The sequence below is a fragment of the Taudactylus pleione genome, unplaced genomic scaffold (assembly GCF_031769625.1).
Source record: "Taudactylus pleione unplaced genomic scaffold, aTauple2 ptg000102l, whole genome shotgun sequence".
Classification (NCBI taxonomy): Eukaryota; Metazoa; Chordata; class Amphibia; order Anura; family Myobatrachidae; genus Taudactylus; species Taudactylus pleione.
In genome coordinates, this window is record NW_028284504.1 from 3,077,110 (window position 1) to 3,100,525 (window position 23,416).

A 23,416-nucleotide genomic window follows, 5' to 3' on the forward strand; every position below is an offset into this window, starting at 1 on the left:
CAGGTGTCATTTTGTTTAAAACGATTTACATGTTAAGCGCATACTGTAACAAATCAATAAGTATCTGTATGATGTATCTAAAATCATTGCTGAGTATATGACAGAGAGTGGACGTTGGAGTGTCCATAAGGAGCTGCCGAATATTAGGTCAGGGTGTGGACTGTGTACTGGGCTCCTGGACTACAACTCCCAGAACGTCCCTCCACCATCCTGTGAGAGTACTTCCGGTTCCGGCCGCGGCGGCCTGTTCTGTGGTGGGAATTGTACTCTCCAAAAGCGGACTGTCAGAGAGCGACGGGCGTCCTGCACTACAATTCCCGGCATGCCCTGCCGCGGCCAGCCAATAGCTGTTCGCCGTCCTCCCCCTAACCCGGCTTTGGATTAAAGATGGCGGATCAGAGTGAGACAGCAGCCGGAGATCGGCTGGAGGAGGACGAGAATGGCCACGGGCATTGCAGCGACTGCGAGAACGAGGAGAAGCACAACTTCCACCAGGGGTAATGACTAGTCAGTCGCCGGGTCACCCAGGTCTCTGCTATGCGTGGTTCTTGCACACCGTTCCCTAGGTCGCGATGCATCCCGCCTCTACTCCTACCTGATAGGCTTATCAAGCAGGGACCCCCTGGTGTGACTGGCTGCTGCTTCTGTCAGTTAAGCATCATGCTTTAAATTAAAGATCAAAACGAGACTTTGGTTGAGCATTTGGTGCTAATATCGTTATTGCTCAGTAGAATTCACAATGGAAAACACCAATGTCCTGAGCTTCTGTGCTATATAAAGGTCTGCTCATCCTAGGAGAGATTATGTAGATAATACCTGTCACATTATTAGTACTGATAAGTGATTGTAGTCCTGCCCATTCTGTACAGAGACCTTGGCTATTAGGAAATAATATACAGTGTATGTTTTATCGGTAAATTGGCATCCACTGAAAACATTAAATCCTTGTACATATTTACGGCTGAATATGTATTTAATGGTCTTATGAAGGCTTTGTGTGATCATGTTAGTACTGTTCTAGAGCTCTGGTGATTATTTAATGTAACAATATTAGATGTCATCAGATTTTATTCTGTAACAGCCATTTAATATTATAAATGTAGGTATATCCTGATTTCCTAGTAAATAGATTATAAGCTTAATACAATTAACATTTTTCTAGTTCATTATTGAACATCTTTTAGAATTGTATAAAAATTGATTAGCTCTAGTATATGGTGCTATTGAGGCCAGTTATAGTAAAAATGTTATATGCTGATCAATAATACTTGAAATACTGATCTGCACTGATTATTGATACTAGAGAAATGTTCTTATACTGAGCTACTCTGGTCATTGATACTAGATATATGCTGTTATTTTGCACTATGCTGATCAATAATGCCAGAACTATTGAGCTACACTGATTATTGACTGTGCAAAGCTTGTTATACTGAGCTATGCTAATCATTGATGCTGCAAAGATGCTGTTATACTCAGCTATGCTAATCATTGATGCTGCAAAGATGCTGTTATACTGAGCTATGCTAATCATTGATGCTGCAAAGATGCTGTTATACTGAGCTATGCTAATCATTGATGCTGCAAAGATGCTGTTATACTGAGCTATGCTAATCATTGATGCTGCAAAGATGCTGTTATACTCAGCTATGCTAATCATTGATGCTGCAAAGCTTGTTATACTGAGCTATGCTAATCATTGATGCTGCAAAGATGCTGTTATACTCAGCTATGCTAATCATTGATGCTGCAAAGATGCTGTTATACTGAGCTATGCTAATCATTGATGCTGCAAAGATGCTGTTATACTGAGCTATGCTAATCATTGATGCTGCAAAGATGCTGTTATACTGCGCTACACTGATCATTCAGACTAGAAAGATTCTGCCATACTGCCTTTCATTGATACTGCACTGATAAATAAATAACTACGTGGATTAATTAGTATTTAAGCTTTGTCAAATAATTGCTGCTCCTAATTAGGTAACTTGTATTAAATCGTACCAACAATGACCTTAATTAATGGAAAAGGGTGATATAGTTTGAAACCACCAATAGGATTGCAAATATTATATATAATGAAGTGCTTTAGTCCAAATTTCCATTTATTAATATTCACACATGTAAAAATAAAGACTTTAACACCAAAATATATAAAAATTATCTTCTAAACTGCTCTTATGCCAGAGATTCTCAAACACTGCCATTACAGTCCATGTTTTAAGGATATCCTTGCGTGAGCACAGTTGACTTAATTAGTGCCTCAGTCAATTTGCTTTAACCATCTGGACTCAAACATGGATATCCTTAAAACCTGGACTGTGATGGAGGAGTTTGGGAACCTCTGTCTTATAGCGAAGACCCAAATATCACAACACTCAATAATATAAGTAAAAAGGTATTCGCCCCTCTTCTATAGTATTTATATCCACCAGATAACACAGATGAGAGATATATATATAATTTTTTTTTTTTTATTGCAGAGTGAATTTCATTGATACTAGAAAGGTTCTGTCCTTCTCATACACTTATCAGTGATACTAGAAACATTCTGTCTTGCTAAGCTTCATTGATAGAAAGATGCTGTCATACTGAGCACTGATTAGTCATACTAGAAAGATGCTGTGTACAATGCTGATCAGTAAATACTAGATGGATGCTGTATATAACGCTGATCAGTAATACTGGAAGGATACTGTATATAATGCTGATCAGTGATACTAGACTGATGCTGTATATAATGCTGATTACTGATTCTAGAAGGATGCTGTATATAATGCTGATCAGTGATACTAGACGGATGCTTTATTCCGTTTTAATGAGCTACAGTGAATCATTTAGCACTTTATAATATTGCTATTAATACATTATACTCCACTGATCAATTAGCATTTTTCTAGTGCTGCATTGTTACCTGGACTCCCCACACAGCAGAAGTGTCCAGAAGTCATTGACCAGGTGCTGTTGTTGTATCCCTGTGACAAAGCAGAGGCTGTGGTGTTTGGGAAGATCAGCAGACTGTATAGCAGGGTTGGGGAACCTTTTTTGTTGATGTCACATGGGAATGGGGCCACAATCGCCAGTGATTACAGCAATGCCTGGAGCATCCTGAGGATGCTTCCGGGAGCTGTAAGGGCAGTGCTGTGACCGTCTGAAGCGTCTTAAGGCTGCTCCAGGTGGCACTGCTGCATAGATTTTGGCTGCAGGGAGCCATTATAGGCACCCTGCTATCCAGATGAAGCTAGCAGAAAAAAGCTCAGAGCGCCAGACCAAATGACTCAGGGTGCCTTATACGGCCCCTGGGCCTGAGGTTCCCCATCCCTGCTGTATAGAGTAAGATATTTCTAGTGGCTTACTGTTTCCTCTGTAACATAACTACATTTGCTCTCCCTGGGGGGTCGTATAACAAATTGCTTATTGTAAGCTTTTACTAGTGCAGAACAGTGTTTGAAGTTCCTGTTGTGTAATCATACAAGCCATAGCTCTGAATGATGCTTGCACTGTTCCAGTAATGAGTCAAAATGGCATTTCGGTTTTAGGATGTGAAGACTGTAAAAGTTAATGAACCTTTTCTATAATATTTATTAGAAACTCTATCAGCATTTATCCAGAAACTCTGAAATTACCTTCTTTGCTTAAGTATCCCCTCCTCTCTTCACACACACGGCTGTTGTCCAAACAGCTGATCCTGTCCTGTGTCTCTCTGGCACCATCTCCCTGTGCATCTGTCACATGAAATATGACTTTAAATAGGGCTCCTCTCCACATTGTCTGCTCTGGGGCTCTAATAGGATTAGCAGGTATGTTTTTGCTCTCTGTGTCTGCCAGGCCAGAGGCTGTATCTCCATTTCTCTTGTCGACTTGAACACACACACACACAAGTCTCCTCCTTTTTTCTGCACTTTGCAGAAAGCAAACCTGTGTGATTGCCTTTTCTGACTATGGGAAGCACCAACAACTTATTAGTGTAACTTTTTACCCTGCAGAACCCTAATTGTGGTTTGGGTAGTGTTCATCTTCTTTAAAATTGCAATCTATGAAAGACGTTCAAAACGGCATGAAACTGTTCAGTTCTTGGTTTATTTGCAGGTAGATGTGGCTTGTCATTTTCAGTGAGTCCCATGCAAATGACAAACATGTTAAGTGCAACAAAAATTCTTCACACTCCATGTGCGTCTTTATATTGTAATGGTGCGCTCTCTATTTTAGTGAGGGAGATGAGGCTGGCGTTAAGAAAAAGAAGAAACAGAAGCGCAAGAGAGATAAAGGAGGAGACAAATTGGAAACTACTGAGGCTCCGGTAATGAAAACATTTATGTGGATAAAGTGGCTATTCTGTAGCAAACTGTTACTCCTTCTATGTTTACTGTTTCTGACTACAAAGTACATTTTTAGTAAAAAACACTTTACCACCAAATAGCAGGACTGTGGGGGAGCCCTTGTAGTTCAGGAGTGCATCAGGTCTCCTATGTGATCGAAGGTGACTGGAGGACCACATAGCACTTTGCTAGTATTTAGTGCATATGCTGATTTCAGAGAGCCGTGGTTCTGTAATATCGTAAATGAACACCACTCCATTTGCTATATCATACAGATGGTAGACCTGGTTCAGGTATAAGTATTTCAGAACTGTTTGGGCCCTGGCATGGAACCCACCCAAAGTTCTCTTCAGGTAGTTGTAGGGTGGAGGTCTGGGATCAGTATGAAATACCGTTCGAATCCCGACGCTGGGAGAGCGGCAGTGAACATCCCGACAGGTAAGTATTTCTACTATTACTAACCTAACCCTCCCTTAGGGGAGCCTAACCCTATCCCCCCCTGTAAGTTCCTAAACCTACCCCCCCCCCCTTCCCCGCAGCCTAAACCGAAGTCTCCCGGGGGGGGGGGTGCCTAACCCGAAGTCCCCCTCCAGGAGCCCCTAACCCTTCCCCCATGTCTGTTCGCGCCCGGCTTACCTACAATCGGTATGTCGGACTCCCGTAGTAGGTAAAATGACAGGCGTCGGCATTTCGACCGTCTGCTTCCTGACTGCATCTAATAATAATAATAATAATATTATATTCTTTATTAAGAATTTCATGTAATCTCTTCCCTGGTTTAACAGAATAATTTTAGTTTGATATATTAACCAGAATATTTTCTTGCAGTTCTTACTGCTCATCTCGGTGTGCTCTTTCTGATATCCTCTAATTTCATACACTCGCAACCAAAAGTAAACTAAAATAAGGATAATAAATTCAACTGTGCACCAAAAAGCTTTTAACAAGAAATACAATTCGTAGCTTGGATATGGTTGTAATGGTCCCCAGAGAGTATAAAACTATTGGATTGTAACGCATACCTTTCACTATGGTTATATTAAAATGTCATAATTGAAAACGTCAAAAGCTAGTGAAATATCTAAAAAACAGCGTGAGCAGAGTTAGTGTATTAAAATTGGTCAGACCAGTTGAATAATGTAATATTTTTAGATCACACAATAGCTATTGAAAATGAAAGACTATATGTGAACTGTAATTAATATATTATTTCTAAGTCCTTCCTCTCTGATGGTTTAGTACCTTGCTATTACAATAGTATAATGTAAGCACTGGTTACCTAGGCTGACAGGATGGTATGGATAGATCCATTTGCTGCATACTCATCTATACCCAGCTTTTGCTGCTATATTTCATTGTTGTATTTCTTTTACAGTGAGATCTGTGTGTATGCGTGGCCTTTACTAGTCCTTTACTTTCAAAAGTAACAAATGTAAATATTATATATATATCTCCCCTATTTTTCTTCTTTAGCTTGTTTATTGGCTACACGTTTTACATTGTGGGGCAAATATCTTTTAATAGTTATGCCCTTATAACTTAAGGTCAGATGCGTACAGTAGTTCAATTGTCATATTGGTTTGTTACTTAGTTCCATAGTTATACTTTTTTATGTTCTATGGATTTATTTCCTGCTAAAAGTCAAATCTTTATATAGAAGGGTTCTGTCTTAAACAATTTGTAAATAAAACATTCTCTTTACTGTATTTCCTGATCTAAACACAGATGGGAGCTGCCATGTTTGTGTAAGTGTAACTGGCAATCACATGTATGAAACCATATATAAAATTATATCATTATGTATAAAATAACAAGCATGTTACCAATGTCGTTTTTAAGTTGGCAAAGCTCTGTGATATGGCAGCCATTGTCAGGCAATTGTCCCAGTATTGGTGTGTGTGGCTTAAAGACCATGCTGCCTGATAATATTCTGACCTAATCATTACCAGGCATCTTGGCAGATGCCAGCAGGAAATGACTTGTGTGCTGTCATATTCCTACCAAATTAATAGGCCCAGTGATTCCTGACATGTTCCAACCAGGTGTTACCCAACTTGGCCACTTATATGTACTGCTAAATTTAACATTGATCCTGACACTCATGCATGTATGGCCAGTTTAATCTGCTGAGTTGGTGACTGGGCAAGTATGCTTATGTATAAACTTTATCCCTGACTTTACATTAAGGTAAATACTCTACCAGCTGAGAAGATCCAGGAGATCCAGAAGGCCATTGAGTTGTTTTCTGTGGGACAAGGGCCAGCTAAGACCATGGAAGAAGCCAGCAAGAGAAGCTACCAGTTTTGGGACACACAGCCTGTCCCCAAGTTAGGTAGGATCCCTAAATAAATACTTTGCGAATGTACCGTAATTACCTTAATCCTAGTTGTGCATGTAACTAGACACCGGTTGTTGTAACGCTCTAACCCATTTAGGCAAGTATGGAGCTTAGGGGATTTATTTGGTGTCTGATTATATCAGTATATCCATGCTTTTATGGCAGAGCTTCTCCATATTTATCATTGTACAGGCTTTAGAGACCTAAGGCCCACTTGTACTAGAACTGCTATTTATACACTTAAAATACACATTTTATATACATAGCCATATTATATATAAACACTAGTGACCCGCCTGGCTTCACACTGGAGCAGTTTCATCTCGCCACAGCCCCCTGCATCTTAAACAACCCCCTGCTTCTCACTCCTGCCCCCTGCATCTCACCAGTGCCATCACAACCTCCACTGCTGCTGCCCTGCCACTGGGATGTGTTGGGAAGGACAGGAGGATCATGGATGAGAGATTTGTATTGCAGCTACCTTAAGCATTATCAGCAGCACCTCCCCAGGGCTGAGGCACCTGTGCATATTTCCGCAGCCTCCATACACACCCCTCCCCAGCTGCCAAACATGGCGATGAGCAATGTCCTCTGTGAAATGTACCTTGTATTTCCTGGGCTTCCTGTTGAGCTTCTTAGCTGTGGTGCCCCGAGAACATCACTGACTTCCATGAGAGGGGCCTAATGTTCACCAAGAGTGTGTGTCTGAGCGGGACTATTACGCTGGACACAGAGCACTTAACGGTGGAGGAGTGGTGGCTGGAGTCCACCTGCAGGTTCAGCGTAGGGATGGACATAAGAATCTGATGGTTACTAACAATCAATGTTTTTGTTCCGATAGTGTTTTTAACATTTGATGATTGTGGCCCGATGTTTGTCGCTGTCGAATGGAAATCATTCGATTGTGTTCCAATGGATGGTTGGTTTTTTGTTTTGTTTTTTCTTGGATTTTTTTTTTAATTCCTGATAACTATGCCTCCCTTGGCTCCTTCCTGGCTACTGTGTCTGCATCAGGGCATCTTCATGGGTTAGTTGGAGGCTGTCTCTCACTCTCTGTCTGTCTCAGATATGACCCTGCTCAGTCCCTGACTCCCTTTCCTCTCTAGGCTGCTGCTAAGCAACAGGACACATTGCTATGTTTGATTGGCTCTCACTGTCTCTTGCTGTTTCAGCAACCTGGACAGTTCCTATACAGCAACCTGGTGCAAGATTTTTTTTTTCCTGTGACTTTGTGTCACTGCTCTGTTTACTGTACCAGTCTGCCTGCTACGTGAGAGCTGCCGGGAAGGGAGTCTCCATGGCTACTGCAGCTTGTGTCCGGCATCCCTGGAGGGAGGCTTTAATATATGTTTGAGTCATCGGCCTCAGTGGTGACCTGCCACAGTTTACTGAGGCTTGTGTCCAGGTCCCCCGCTCGCCCCCCCCCCCCCCTTCCCCCGCGTGCAGCATCCTGGCCATAGCAGTGGTGAGTATGACCACCACCCCTGACTAGCAGTGGCGGTGGCAAAAATTGCTGGGCAGTGTGACCGCTCAACCACGGTTGTCACATACAAGGCGTTGAATTTCTGTTCTTCCCTCTTCTATTAATGAGAGGAGGCCTCGTCATGGACCAGAGGTCATGGCAATAGAAGCGTTACAGAGCAGCGCGGTCTCACCATTTCAGAAACCTGGCTGAGTAAGGCGGGCAGATGAAGCAGGAAAGAAGGCTGTTTATAGCTAGCAGATCTCCTTAACAATAAGCCTAGCCAGTGCTAGCTGGTCAACTGAGTTTGGAGGCAGCGCAGTTCTCCCGATACCCTGCCCGAGGACTGGGCGTGGGGGGGACTCACACTATGGAGCTCCCAAATCCGCGGGTCATCCTTGAGGCCAGTTTTTAGAGACCTGGCTCCTCTATTGCATTAGCTGCTCCCATAGCCTTATAAGCGAGATCAGTTACATTAACAGATCTCATGTTGTGGCGTGCTTCCACACGCAGACTCCCACAATTTTTAGACCGGAGGTTTCACTCTAATAGGAGTCCGGCCATCCCTGAAGCCCACCTCTAGGCTGGGTGCCTGCCTGCCGGCGCATGTCATTCCAGTGGCAAGGAAGTCTGAATGTAAATAATACAGAACTCTGCAAGTTCAGTGTGTCTCAATTGATAGCACAGTGGGCGCAGTAGTTAGCATGTATATGATGCATTGTATATTCATGCGTTTCTCTATCTGGCTGCCTGTGGTGCTGCTCCTAGCTAACCCAGCACTCTCAGCATAATTACTAACGGGATATATTAATATTATCTATGTAAATCAGTCCCATGGGAGGCATGTCTGTGTCTGAATGAGAAAATGAAAAATATGTGTGTGTGTGTGTGTACACTCTCTTCAGCAGCACACATACTATGAATATGCTGCTTCTTTTCAGTTAGCCCATTGGACTAAAACTCTGCTTCAATAGTCAACATATATGATACGGTGTTTGTGTGTGTGATGTGGCTATGCATACCTTGTGTGTATGTACATGTATACAGATATATGTAAGGATGCATATATGTGTGCTCCAGGGGCACTAGGTGTCCAGGTACAGCTCAGGCTCTTGTTGTGGTGGGATTTTCCGCCTCCCAGCACTTAGGTCGTGGATTACCGGTTCTCGGCCTTGTTCGAAATCAAGTGTAGTATCTGTTTTTATCAGTTAATATATGCCCCTATCGTGGAGTCAGAATTTAATGCAGTTGCCATACTTAAGCTTCTCTATAGTTGTATGTTCTCCCTGAGACTGCAGTATTGTAAGTACTGTCTTCTTATGCAACATAGAGATTGGGAGCTTGGAATTTCTTGGTGCGGGAGTTTGGCTGTAGACCAATTCCGCTTAGCACTATTCTCCCAAAGGAAGAGAGAGACATTCTCATACATTACACGCCTCTAGTTGAGTGCAGCACGGATGGTGTAATGGTCAGTTCTGAGGTTTAAAATAGATGTTCTAACGTATGTATATATTATAATTATTCCCACTCTTTGGGTGAATATTTTACCTATAACTCTCAGGGGGGAATCCTCTAGACCCCTTATTCACCTTCTCTTGTTGATTGGAATCACTAATACCTCGGTTTTCACACACCCCTATCAGGGTGTCTGTTTTTTTGCCATATTCCTGTACTTCTAGAATTGATATGTTGCATAGTCTGCAGTCACCACTGCTACTTCTGCAAGACCGGAGGCCACTCTCCAGGACCTACAGCCACACCACCCTAAACACGCCTAATCTCATCTGATCTTGGAAGTTAAGCAGGGTCGGGCCTGGTTAGTGCATGGATGGGAGACCGACTGGGTATGCCAGATGTGCTGTAGGATTAAAGTTAGGCATGGTCTGGCCAGGTTTGTCTTTTATATTGGCGGGCATTATATTCAAGCTTGGCAAGGTAGTTTCCTACTGCTCACTTATAATTGTCGTTTTTCAAACCATATTTTCTGACCATATGTCACTAGTGTTAGGTCCAGTATAACTCGACGGGTACAGTGTCTTAGTTAATATCTTATGCTCTGTTCTCTGTGACCTTTGTCTCTCTTGGCTAATAAGCCTTGACTATACTACGTTTTCGTATAAGATGCTTATGCTGTGTTCTCGTAGGTGAGAGACAGGTTTAAGTTATACTGTAAGAATTTGAACCTCTTATCTCCATTGCCACATAGATTGGTCAAGGATGGCCTGGTTGCTCACAAAAAGGTAAGCAGACTTGCCCCACCAATGCCTAGGCAGATGCTCTGGATTCGCATACCTGAAATGACACCCCAGCTGCTGTACTGGCAGTCCTCTGCCCCTATATGGTTCCTTTCCACGTCAGTTGGCTTACAGCTTTAGAGTTTTCCTAGTGAATGGGTCTGTAGTTCCACCACAGCTGTTATTCCTCTCTCCCAGAGGGATACGTTTGTCTGCCAGCTTTACTAGTGATAATTTCACTGATCGGTGTGAGGGTTGTTGACAAAGGGCTTCATCAGCCATGTTGGAGTTGGTGATTCCAGTTTCAGTCTTAAAAGGGATAGTATGCTTCCTTTGTCACGTTTTCTTCTGGAAGCGTTCTTTTTACCTTCACTTTGGAGGAACTGTCATTCTCTGTTGGGCATCGTTATGAAATTTCAACTTCTCTGCCAGGTGGAAGAGTGGTAATTCTCTCTTCAGAGTGGGAGGTGAGCTCACAGTGCTGCTTCATAATGACTGCTGTTTTTTCTGAAGCTTTTCTTTTATTCATTCATGATGCTGAAATAGAGGAATGTATTGGTATTAGGCTCAGTTTGGGTTTGGCGGCACACGATGGAGGACCTAATTGGCCTTACTGTTCTATATTGGTTGAGTCTCTTCATGACACCAAGGGGACATGTCTTCTTCTACATGATCTTGTTTCTTAGTCACCCTCTTGGGACAGGATCCATTATTCCCAGTCTTATCACAGTTGATCCAAGCTGGGGTGTTCCAGTAAGTCCATATCCTTTCTAGGCACCATCTCCATCTTGTCTAGTGCTACTTCTCGTATGTCGTCCTGGTATTCTAGTCTCCCCATGTATGATGCTTGCATATTTGGTAGTTCTTGCAGATGGTCCCTTGTCCGTTGACTAGCTCTTCTTCTGAAGGGGTTGTTTAGGGTCCTCGCATTGCCAGTGTAGCTGTGGCAGTCGTGATCCTGAAGTGCCAGGTTATCCTGATTTGTTTTTCCTTCTATGTTTTGGGCTAGGAAGCCAGCGTCGGCTGCACATTTTCATCATATTGGTCGTCTGTCGCTTGGAGGTACACTTTTTTTTTTTCTTAAACTCTGCTTCCAAGGTCTTGTTGTTTCTTCCAGGCGACGTAGACGCTGGTCTTCGTCTGGGCTTGCTGACTGGTACAGGTTGCTACCATATCCATATGTTTTCAAGGTTGTTTGTCCTGCTACCTAAGTCCCCGCAAGTGGTTTAGACTCTGTACTGCCTCTGCGCCGCCTCCTGCCCTGTGGGATCTCAACTCATTAGTGACTTCCTACCATCTATCCGTCCGCTGTCTTGAAGCCCCTCATCGAGATGGACCATAAGTATGATCCTGGTTGACTGTTCTGTACTTGGATCTGGCCTTTATGAATACACTGGTTTTCTCTTTAGCTCGGATACACCTTTTGCCTTTCCTAGAGATTTCCGTAGAAATGTGATGTCAAAACTTTTTTTCCACTTTTGTCGAATAGGGTATCTTTTCACCTAGTTCCGTTCTGCTTATTCTGTGGAATTCTCTGAGGCTGTCAGGCCTGTGCTATATGTCGCTTGGACCTTGGCTCTTGCTGTTACATTTGGTCCTAACGTTGGTTTCCTGGCGGCTCCTGTTTCGGTTTGGATACTGGGTCTGTAAGTTTCTCAGCGCTTCCCACCTGGGAGGTCAGCTTTGGGACATCCCCATTTTCTTTGCTCCAGAGTCTCCTAGTGGATGAAGGAGAAAATAGGATTTTGGTACTTACCGATAAATCCCTTTCTCCAATTCCACAGGGGACACTGGACGCCCACCCATCGATGCTTATCTGCATTCTTGTTTATAGTTATGTGCAGTTTGTCTGCATTCTGTTGTGGTGTGACTGTATGGGTTCCCTGCAGTGGGTTACTCTGTTTTCCTTCAGTCGGTGTTGTTCCGTTCTGTGGACTTCTCCTTCTTGTCTTCCTGCTGTCATCTGTCTCCTCTCGAACTCAGTTTATGAACTGTGGCTGATGGGGCATATAGGGGGAGGAGCCAGCCACACTTTAATTATTTAAAGTGCCGGGCTCTACTCTACTACCGTCTATATCCCATTGTCTATGCTCAAGCTTCCTGTGGAATCGGAGAAAGGGATTTATCGGTAAGTACCAAAATCCTATTTTTTTTTTTTTTCTCCATCCACTCTGCTCCTACAATGTCCAGCTTCCTCCCACATTTGTTCCACCATGTCTTATGGATTCTATAACTTACCTCTTCTATATCTTGTATTGCCTGTTTCAAAACTCTAAATTCCATTACACTTCATACAGTCACCGTAATGTGAATACACAGAAGAGGTGTAAAAGGGCACCATTTAACATTACATAATTTAAATTAACACTGCCACATAAATAGGGAGGAGAGGGTTGGTGGGTTAACCATTACTGACTCAGCCTATGTTTTGCTCAGTGAGGGGAAGATTATTGTAGTATTTTGCTTAGTCAGCAGTTATTTCCGATAAAAACATGCAGGATTTAGGGAGGTACATAGCATGTTATAACCTGCATCCTTTAATTCCTATTAAGTGAGACACTAATTAGGGCCACACCCAATTATGGTGTAATCTTAATATGAATTAAGTGACCATAAAAACATGTTTAAACCTAGAACTTGTGCCTAGTACAAAATGATATTGCTAGGTATTTTTTATCTTTAAAACCCAAAGGCTGCTGCCGAGAGTCAAGAAATCAATATAGCCTCTTTATATAAAACTGTGTTAAAAGGACTAAACTGTAAGCAAGCATCTAACTTCTATATTAATGCCCTGGTGGTGGTTTTATTTAAGTTTTATTAAAGTAGACTGGAAAACAAATTGTTGCACAGGTTTAAGGATCAAAAAGCGAGCCTAATCCCTTCTTGTTTAGTTGTCCTAGCTATGAATAGTCCAGGGAAGGCTTAGGTCCCTCCTACACCCATGAAGCATCCTAAAAATAATATGCCTCCTACAGGAGAAGTGGTTAACTCGCATGGCCCCATCGAACCGGACAAGGATAATATCCGACAGGAGCCATACACCCTTCCACAGGGTTTCACATGGGATGCTCTAGATTTGGGCGACAGGGCAGTGGTAAGTATTAGAACTGTAGATTTACTGGTACTTGCATATTTTCCATTTGCTCATTCCCTGTCTGCTTGTCTGTTCTGGATCCTTTTTCTTTCATTAACCGCAGTTGAAAGAGCTGTACACTTTGCTCAATGAAAATTATGTTGAAGATGATGATAACATGTTCCGTTTTGACTACTCACCGGAGTTCCTATTATGGTAAGTTTAGCTCTAGGGCATACAAAAGATCAGGAGAAAAAGGGGCAGCAAATGTGTCTTTTATTGCCATGTCCTATTCAGTCATATCTGCTTCAATTGAAATGATTTGTGTGTATTCTCTCTTGCAGGGCGCTAAGACCTCCTGGGTGGTTGCCACAGTGGCACTGTGGGGTGCGTGTTATCTCCAGCAAGAAATTAGTGGGATTTATCAGCGCCATTCCAGCTACTATGAAAATCTATGATCTGTGAGTATTTATAAGTAGACATGTGCAGGCTCAGATTAGTTTGGATTCTCCAGCCAAATTCAGATTTTTCCTGACAAATTTCGGGTCTCCGAAATAGGCAAAACGTCATCTTTCATGATCAAACATAATCTTTCCTGGGCAAAAAAAGACGTTTTGGCTCTAAGACCAGAAATTTGGCGGGAAAATCCAAACAAATCCAAGCCTGCACATCTCTACTTAAAAAGTGGAAAATAAACTGCTCTTTTCACAACATTGTGTGTGTGTGTGTATGTATGTGTGTATATATTATCTATATATCTATATATATATATCTCTATCTCTATCTTTCATGCATTTTACAATTTATTCACAACAGAGCTCAACCTGAGGTAAAATGATAGTATTTCAACCTTCTTCCAATCTAGGAGAATAAAGGGTAGGTCTGGTGTCTGGGACCTATTGCATTTATAGTACAGGGAACATAGGGTTATTTTATAATGTAAATAGTACACTATAATTGGAGCTAAAGAAGTATATGCAAAAATACTGCTATAACACGCTGTCCTGTGTATGAGATAATCCACCATTTAAAGATACTTTCTTCTCTCCTGTCATTGGGGGTCACAATATAATTGTAGGTGGGGTGCTATTTTTTTATTTTTTTTTGTAGCATAAGGTTATGTGTTACTATTTACATTATGTCTAACAACCTTCACTATGACCTCTATCCTATATACACTGCAAATTATTTAATTTACTATGCAGGGTACGTGGGGTACTTCCCTGGACTTGCGTTCCAGTTAGACCTGCAGTCATCTTGCATCCTTCAGTCCCCCCTTGTATGCTGAGGATGAATGCATTCTTCTAACCATCTTATCTACAGACAGGGAAGAGGGTTTCATTTTATATGTTGTAATATTTTCCTGTTGTTCATCCTTTCAAACTAGAGCCAAGAAAATGGTAGAGATCAACTTTCTCTGTGTTCACAAAAAGTTGCGCTCCAAGAGAGTAGCTCCAGTCCTGATCCGTGAGATCACACGCCGCGTTCACATGGAAGGCATTTTTCAGGCTGTCTACACTGCCGGCGTAGTGCTGCCCAAGCCAGTGGGCACATGCAGGTACACCATATTTTCCATTTTACTACCACTTCAACACATTGCACTTGTGTCAGCTATAACAGGTATAGACATTGTACAATTATTTTAAGGGATAATAAAATAAGAATGTATATAAGATCAGTTTCAGAATTTAGTGCTTTTTCACAATTATCACTGAACGTTTCTGCTGCCCAGCCTCTGAGTTGGGTGTTGGTTTATGTTCTTACCCCTTGTTGGAGGGCCATGGCAGAAACGTGAGTAACTGAATTTGCTATAGAATCTCATGTGATTTCACATACACCCATCAGCCATTACATTAAATTCGCTGACAGGTGTAGTGAATAACATTGATTCTTGTTACAATGGCATCTGTCAAGGGGTGGGATATATCGAGCAGCAAGTGAACGCTGTTATTGAAGTTGATGTGTTGGAAGCAGGCGTAAGGGTCTCAGCGACTTTGACAAGGGCCAAATGCGATGGCTCGGTAATTGGGACACTGCCGTATGGCAGTGGTCTCTCTCAGCAGGATAATGCGCCATGCAAAAATTGTTTACGAATGGTTTGAGGAACATGACAATGGGGGCGATTCAATTCTTAGCGCCAGCGGCTGTCAGTGCCGGCCATCTGGCAGCAATTTTATTGTTGCTCCGTTCACACGCGAACAACCACCAGCATTTCTGCTCACGCTTTTGAACTGGCGAGCAGAAATGTGCGATAAGTTCGTGGTTTGGGTGCCCTAAACAGGAATTTACACAGGTTTACCTGCTGTACGTGGCTAAACACTGTTTATTTGGGTGTGCAAGCTTGATAATTAACAATTGAATTGCTACATTGGGCACCCATTAATCATATATCTGCACCCAATACAAGAGTTAAAGTTGCACAGATTGCAGTCTGAGCATCTGTAGAAGTCCGATCCATGGAAGCCCCACCTCGCAACGTAAAAGAATCTGCTGCTAACGTCTTGGTTCCAAATACCACAGGACACCTTCAGAGGTTTTGTGGAGTCCATTCCTCGACGGGTCAGAGCTGTTTTGGCAGCACAAGGAAGACCAGGTGGTTTTAATGCTGTGGCTGATGAGTGTACAGTGTTATGTGGTCTGAAAGCTAACAGTCTTTGAATGACATTATCAGCTTGTTGCTATGCTTGGAATACAGAGGCCAGCATGTAGTTACCTCAGAACTGGCATTGCAGCATTTGAGGGATACCTAAATGACTTTTTTTATTTATTTATTTTTAAATCTTAAAACGGTTACATATGGAAATTATATACACCGAGAATTACTATAGTTGTTTGCCAGTGTGGATAAAATAGAAGCTGGAGAATTTGACAGGGTGGTAGTCCCATTTTTTGTTTTTTTTTTGTTTATGGAAAGGTGTCAGGAATTTGCCACCTGAATAGGCAGGTACTGCAGGCATACAGCTAGTTAGATGTTACATTAATTACACAACCACCAAGCTGGTACATAGATATTTGTGATTAGACTAACAGTACGTAACAGAAGGTACATCTGCATGGGATGTAGTTCATATCTGGCTGTCGGGATGCCGGCTTCAGAATCCTGGCACCGGTATCCTGACTGTAAGTATTGGGGTTAGGGCAAGGGTTAGGGTGTATACGTTCAGTATCTCGGCACAGGGGACACCTGTCAGGATCTCGGCGCCGGCATCCCGAATGTAAGTAACGGGGTTGGGGGGAGGGTCAGGATTAGGCACTAGGGGAGACGGTTAGGTGTAGGGTGCGGGGAGGGGGAGGTTAGATTCAGGCACCTGAGAGAGGGTTAGCGTAGGGAGAGGTTAGGATACCTACCAACAGGTGTTTGAATCCTAACCCTGTCGGTATGCCGGTGTCAGGATTTTGTCCGCCGGCATCCCGTACCTTCCCGTTAGGGTTATGTTGTGCGTGGGGGGAGGGTTAGGTTTCGGCTGCAGGGGAGTGAGGAGTAGGGGAATGGTTTAGGATACTTACCTGTCGGGATTCAGAGCACCGGCATCCCATACCCAATCCACCTGTATAGAAGCGCCCTACTGGCTTCATATCAAATGCAGAAAGACTAAAAAAAGACTTCTTTATAATGATTTTGTATATAATATCTTGATTTATAATCTTTATTAAGAGTGTGAAACAAGAAAGAGTTAAAACAAAAAAAAAAATAAGCCATACCAACTTACACAATATTCTTTTGTCTGTTGCTTCGTTTGACTCTCCCACCTGTGGTCATGCGTTTTTTGCTTTACTGTGCCATTGGCATATTAACCAGTAGTTTGTAAAAATGAAAAATAAATACCATTTAAATAATGCAAGAAAAAAAGATGTTTGTTTTCCAATATGTTTAAAAAATCCTTGTGTACTTAGAGTGCCTATCACGGGTCGGTACACCTAGGTTAAGTTGTAGGGATAGGCTTGCTATACACCAAGGGTTCTTAACCAGGGGCACCTTGTACCCTAAGGGAGTGCAAAACGCTAAATCTGGGGGTCCGTGAGACACTGCCCAATATAGATTCTATTCATTTTATTTGTACAAATTGTGCCATTTGTGACCACCTACTTGTCCGAAGCGGTTTCTCGTGCATATCAAAACAAAGGCCAAAAACCGTTTAGATGCAAGGGATGGCTTGTTTGTGGCTCTTTTAAAATAAAGATCCTTATTTCAGCATCCTCACTGAAAACCACAACAAATAAGCCAGAAGCAATGTGTCTGTGTGTTCTGCGTATTAATGAGTTCTCAATGTGTCCTTTTTTTTATTTATTTTTTAATGTGAATAAAATAAAATTATGTTTTCTTGTAACTTTAACATTTTTTTATATGGGGACAGGTAATTTTTGGTTTTATTTTTGGTAAATTGTTCTTTTGAGGTTGATGCTTTTCCATCTAATATTGGATTTTATGACACCGGGTGTAACATCACATGAGACTTGGGTCCTATTGACCTGTTTACTTAATTTTCAACTACCAAATTGTTATCCTGATAATTGACAAGGGGTATGAACCACTGCTATACACGATACAAGTCATGGGGTTATAGAGGAGCTGTGGTACTCTGTTTAAGTTGATTCTGATGCATTTTCTTGTGTTACACCCTGTGTGTTTGCTAGAAAAGATGATCTACATGATTAGAGTCTTGTTTGTGTCCTTGTCTTTGATATGGCCAAGCAGTGGAGTGCTGGATACATGGGTTTCGTTTGTGACTATCCATTTGGTGTTCTAGCATTTATATATTTTTGGCTAAAATGTTCAGGTCCTATGATTACTGCTCCTCGTTTTTTTTTTTTTTCTTTTCATCTTCTTGAAAGGCAAATGGCATAGTTCTGCTCTGAATGTCTGGTAACTGTTTGGGGGTATCAGGGCAGGAACTTTCTTCAAATTGATACATAGGGATAATTGTCACAATGGGGGCAGTCACTTTGATCTACATTGCATTTTAAGGTTTTTGACTGTTGCAGTCGTCCTTATTGGTATTAAATGGTGATTTTCCTTTTGACCTCTTTATCTCTAACACCATGTTAATTACAGAAATAAATTTCCTTTGCTCTGCAGGTACTGGCACAGATCTCTAAACCCTCGCAAGCTGATAGAGGTGAAATTTTCTCATCTGAGCCGTAACATGACCATGCAGAGGACTATGAAGTTATACCGGCTGCCAGAGGTGAGTAGTAATGGGTACTCAACTTAACTTACAAGCAGTAAAGTAGCTGTGCCAATCTGATCTACTATGCCCATTATAATATGTCATATCAGAATACTGGCGCCAGCATCCCAACCGCCAGGAAACTGAAGGTAAGTAGAGAGGTTAGGAGTAAGCACTAGGGGGAGGGTTAGAGTTGGGCACTAAGAGGGGAGTGTTAGGTTTATGATGCGGGAAGGGGAAGGTTTGGTTTAGGCACTAGGGGCTAGGTAAGGTTTAGGCACTGGGGAGAGGGTTAGGGGTAGGGTTACTTACCTAGAGCCATCGGGTTTGTAACCTGGTCGGGATCCAAAGCAATCGGCATCCCGTACCCTTCCCATTGGGAATAGATGAGGCAGACTGCACTGACTCCTGTAGTCCATGATGCAGTTCCCAAGTGCAATAGTTAAACTTTCTGGTAGCCACAAGTAAAAATTGCTGCTCCAGATAACTATAACTCCCTTTATTTCACCTCTACAGAAACAATCCAAGTTTTTCACTTGTAAAGATTGCTCTTAGAGAATATTTTCACTGTAACTGCTCACAGTGCAGCCATTCCCTGAGAGCTAAAGGCATGATGCATAAGTTTATAGTCTTATAAATAAATACTAGTTTCTTTAGTCTCTTTTTATTTAACTTAAAATGGAGAAATAACCCAAATTACAAATGATTATGCAACATAATTTTATAACATTACATGTCAATGTGAGGTTACTGCAATATAAATGAGATGGTAATGAAGATAAATTGGACTAAAAGTGATAAAGTGGCAATCTCACAAAGCTTTGCTTTTGTTTTTCTTATGTATTCATCTGTGGCGGTTGTTAAAAAAAAGTCTTCCAGTTACACATACTGAGCTCAGCATGTAAAGTAAAAACAGAGGGGTGAGGAGGAGGATTACATTAAACAGAGGTCAGAGCAGCATTCCAAAGCTTCTCTGCCCTTACCATCCTGTGCCATGTGTGGTTGCCATGGTACTCACTGTAGTTCATATACTGCCGAATTATAAAATCTTAATAGTAATGTTCTGTTAAAACCAAAACAAACATTTGTTTCATGTGATTGCTGCTTTAAAGCCATCATAGATGGAGTATGGCATATTGGAATAAAAATCCCGGCTCCAGAATACCGACCGCCGCCATGCCGATTGTAAGTATCGGGGGGTTAGGCACCAGGAAGGGAAAGTTTAGGGTTAGGCACTAAGGGGATGATTAGGTTCAGGCACCAGGGGGAGAGGAGGAGGGTTAGCATATCGACAAACAAGTCAGTATGCTAGCCCTTTCTGAAAGCTGACAGCCGGGATCCCAAGCGCCGGCATCCCATACTCAACCCTACTCTCTGTATAAGTTTTATGTTGTAATGATTCAAGACCTCCTAGTGACTTCTAATACAATTTTTTGATTGTGTAGACACATAGCATGTGACAGCAGATAAGAACCAATTGTCCCATCTAGTCTGCCTCTTTTTTTTTTTTTTTTTTTAAACTTATGGTAACCTCAACCCTATATAATCTTTAGTTCTTTGTAAGGATATTCTTATGTCTAACCCAAGCATGTTTACATTATTCTACTATATTAGGCTCTCCCACCTCTGATGGGAGGCTATTCCACTTATCCACCACCCTTTCTGTGAAGTTATTTTTCCTCAAATTTCCCTGAACCTACTTCCCTTCAGTTTCAATGGAGCATTCCAAATGATCCTTATTAATCCTCCCACATTGTGCTCCAAGGACATGTCGTATCTGAAGGAAGCGGTAAAACATTGGAAAGTTTACTTTCTTGGACACACTAAGCTTTATATTCTTATATTTACATTTTGGGAACAAGCAAATGAATAATTTATTCAATATCTGGTGTTGCCACATCTTGCTATACATGCTCCATCCCAGTATCCACTAAAACCATTTTAAGTAAACAATGAAACAATTTTAATAAAGAAAACAATTAGGAACAGCTGCTGAAGTACATATTGCGATTCATGAAAATTGGTTTTCCAGTCAGTTTATAAACAGGATTGCATCGGAGATGATCATTTTTTGTTCTTTTCCCGTCAGACTCCCAAAACCTCTGCTCTGAAACCAATGGAGCTCCACCATATACCTGCTGTACACAAGCTTCTAGGCCAGTATCTTTCTCAGTTTTACCTGGCCCCAGTAATGAGCGAGGAGGAGGTGCAGCACTGGCTGCTTCCACAAGAGAACATTATAGACACCTACATTGTGGAGGTAATCATGAAGTAGTCTAGGGTTGTCTATCTCCTCGGGAGCGGGAGGTAAGTTTGCCACATAATGATTGATGTGCTTCCTATCTGCAGACACCGGAAGGAGAAATAACGGATCTCCTGAGTTTCTACACATTACCCTCCACCATCATGAACCATCCCACACACAGGAGCCTGAAGGCTGCATACTCTTTTTACAATGTTCACACCAAGACTCCTCTGGTCGACCTCATGAATGACGCTCTAATATTGGCTAAGTCTGTGAGTTGGAGATAGTGGTGAGATGTCCAGGGAAAAAGACAGGGTTGTGGTTCAAAGACAGAGAACCTGATTCAGAGGTGCACGCTAACTACACTCAATGCCGATGTTGGTGCAATTGAGCGATTGTTTGCTACTGCGCATGCTCAAAATATTTTGAAAACCCCTTTGACGCATATGTTAACATGAGTGTACGCACAAATGCACTGTTGCGCACGGGACCGCTGGTATCAGAACTGATGAGGCAAAACAATGGGAGGTGGGCTGAAGGGAACACAATAAAAGCCTGTCTCATGTACGTATGGTAGTGTCGCGGGCCATGTCAGTGAAAGCGGCTGCAGCTACAGGGGCCATGCTTAGCCGTAGACACTGCACCTGCCGTAGGCAGCTACAAGTGGCAATGGTGAGTAGATGGTGGAATGTCTAGAATCACCGGCGGTGTTGCACCATACAGCACTGATGAAAGCAGGCATTTCAGTGCTTGCACATTCTGGAGCACGCTAGTACATAAGGATAGTGCTGAAACTAGCATTTGCATGTTATCGCGGCTGCAGTAACTTGTGTCTCTGTATCAGGCCTGGAATCTTCTATATTGTGATGAGATAAAGGGTTTTGTCCTTTAAAAAATGTAGATTAGTAATATCCTCCCATGTACATAACTTTACAGACCTCTCCCTTCTTTTTATTTGCAGAAAGGATTTGATGTTTTCAATGCTTTGGACCTTATGGAGAACAAAACCTTTCTGGAGAAACTGAAGTTTGGAATAGGAGATGGAAATCTGCAGTATTACCTGTACAATTGGAAATGTCCCAGCATGGGGCCTGAGAAGGTACAGTACATTGTATCACATACATTCATGGTGCAGGGTAGCAAATTTAAATGGTTTTGACTTTTTACAATGTATATGAAAATTCGTAGACTATTTTGCACCTCATTAGATTTAATTATAGACATGGTTTATCAATTCACAGGTTGGTCTAGTTTTACAGTAATCCCCCTGAACACCAATATCTAAGGGGGACGGGTGTGAAATGGGCCACCAGCTGCTCAATATGCCAGAGATTGGACACCCAAGAGAGCAGCCCCAAGAAGGAGTGAAGGAATTGTGGGCACCGCTCTAGAACACATCCTGCTGATGTACACGGGAGGGAGGCTTCAGGCTTATGAAGGTGCAAAGCAGGGAGATTCCTCCGCCTGGCTTGAATTAAGGATTTTTCAGGGTTTTTCTCTTCTCCCTTCCCCCCCTGCTGTGAATATGAAATTGCGACCACTTTTTCCTCCCTGCTGCCATCAGAGTTAAACCAGATTTGTGGCTGAATATTAAAGTATATATTATATATATCTGTAACCTGGTGCCTTTTGCTTGACTGTCTTTTTTTTTTTTTTTTTTATTTGAAGAATTGTTCAGGCTTAAAGACAACCATTTTCAACACTTTGGCTATTCTAAGGGCATGTTTCCCTGATGGATCCACTTCTATATTCACTTTCCATGTGAACCAGGTGACAGGTGGGTTAGGAAGATGTCCTGTTCAATTTATAGTAATTTAGGTGCTAGGCTGTTAGAACCGAAGTACTTTAAAGTAGGCCTGAAATCTACACTCTGTGGAGACTGAACAAGTACACTTACGAGGGGAATTCAATTGTTAGGGCATGCACAATCGCCTGTCTAACCTGACAGTCATTATTCAATTGTATCCGGTTTTATACGCCCAACTAGACTGAGTTAGTCGCATAAGTCCAGCTTAGTGCGACTAAAAGGGGGATTTTCCCTCAGGAGGCAGCAGACGATATCATGCATTCGCGCCCGTCGGCAGAAACAATTGAATAGCTCAGACGGGCGCGCAAAAAAAAAGTGAATAATGAACTATGTGGTTTTTAAGTTTGATAGTAACCAGATGCATCACTGAGGCTTTAATATTCATAAAGTGCTGGTTCAGCATACAGCATTTACTGTGTGTAGAAGGGAGGTCCACTTCAAAACCTTTGAGAAATTACTGACTATACTCTGAGACAATTCATTTGTAGGATGAAACTTTAGTTCAGTGTATTCATTATCAACTCACTAAATAAATAAAAACTCAATGACATTTAGACATGAGCAATAAAATGCCTTGGTGATGTCACTAGGTTTAAGTGATTTGCCCAGAACGGGGGGGCAGGTCTGCATTACAGTACACCAGCTGCCTACACACACTGAAAATGGTCATTACATGTGTTGAACTGATATTCGCAATGTCACTTGAACATCGATTAACTGCTTTAATTTCACAGATAGCACATGCACTGTTATTAATTTCCCTTCCTGTA

General features: G+C 42.0%; 1 protein-coding gene and 1 pseudogene across 1 annotated transcript; both read left to right on the forward strand.

The window, feature by feature from the left end:
* Positions 1–173: 173 nt before the first annotated feature.
* NMT1 (N-myristoyltransferase 1) lies at positions 174–22,457 on the forward strand. The gene is made up of 12 exons (XM_088470674.1): positions 174–497; positions 4,210–4,300; positions 6,507–6,651; positions 13,329–13,447; positions 13,551–13,642; positions 13,771–13,887; positions 14,814–14,984; positions 18,504–18,612; positions 20,684–20,854; positions 20,944–21,111; positions 21,801–21,938; positions 22,081–22,457. Exons 1-12 carry the CDS (start codon positions 388–390, stop codon positions 22,099–22,101), a joined length of 1,452 nt encoding a protein of 483 aa, XP_088326800.1. The 5' UTR covers positions 174–387; the 3' UTR covers positions 22,102–22,457.
* LOC148525642 (5S ribosomal RNA) lies at positions 9,866–9,986 on the forward strand (annotated as a pseudogene).
* Positions 22,458–23,416: the final 959 nt, after the last annotated feature.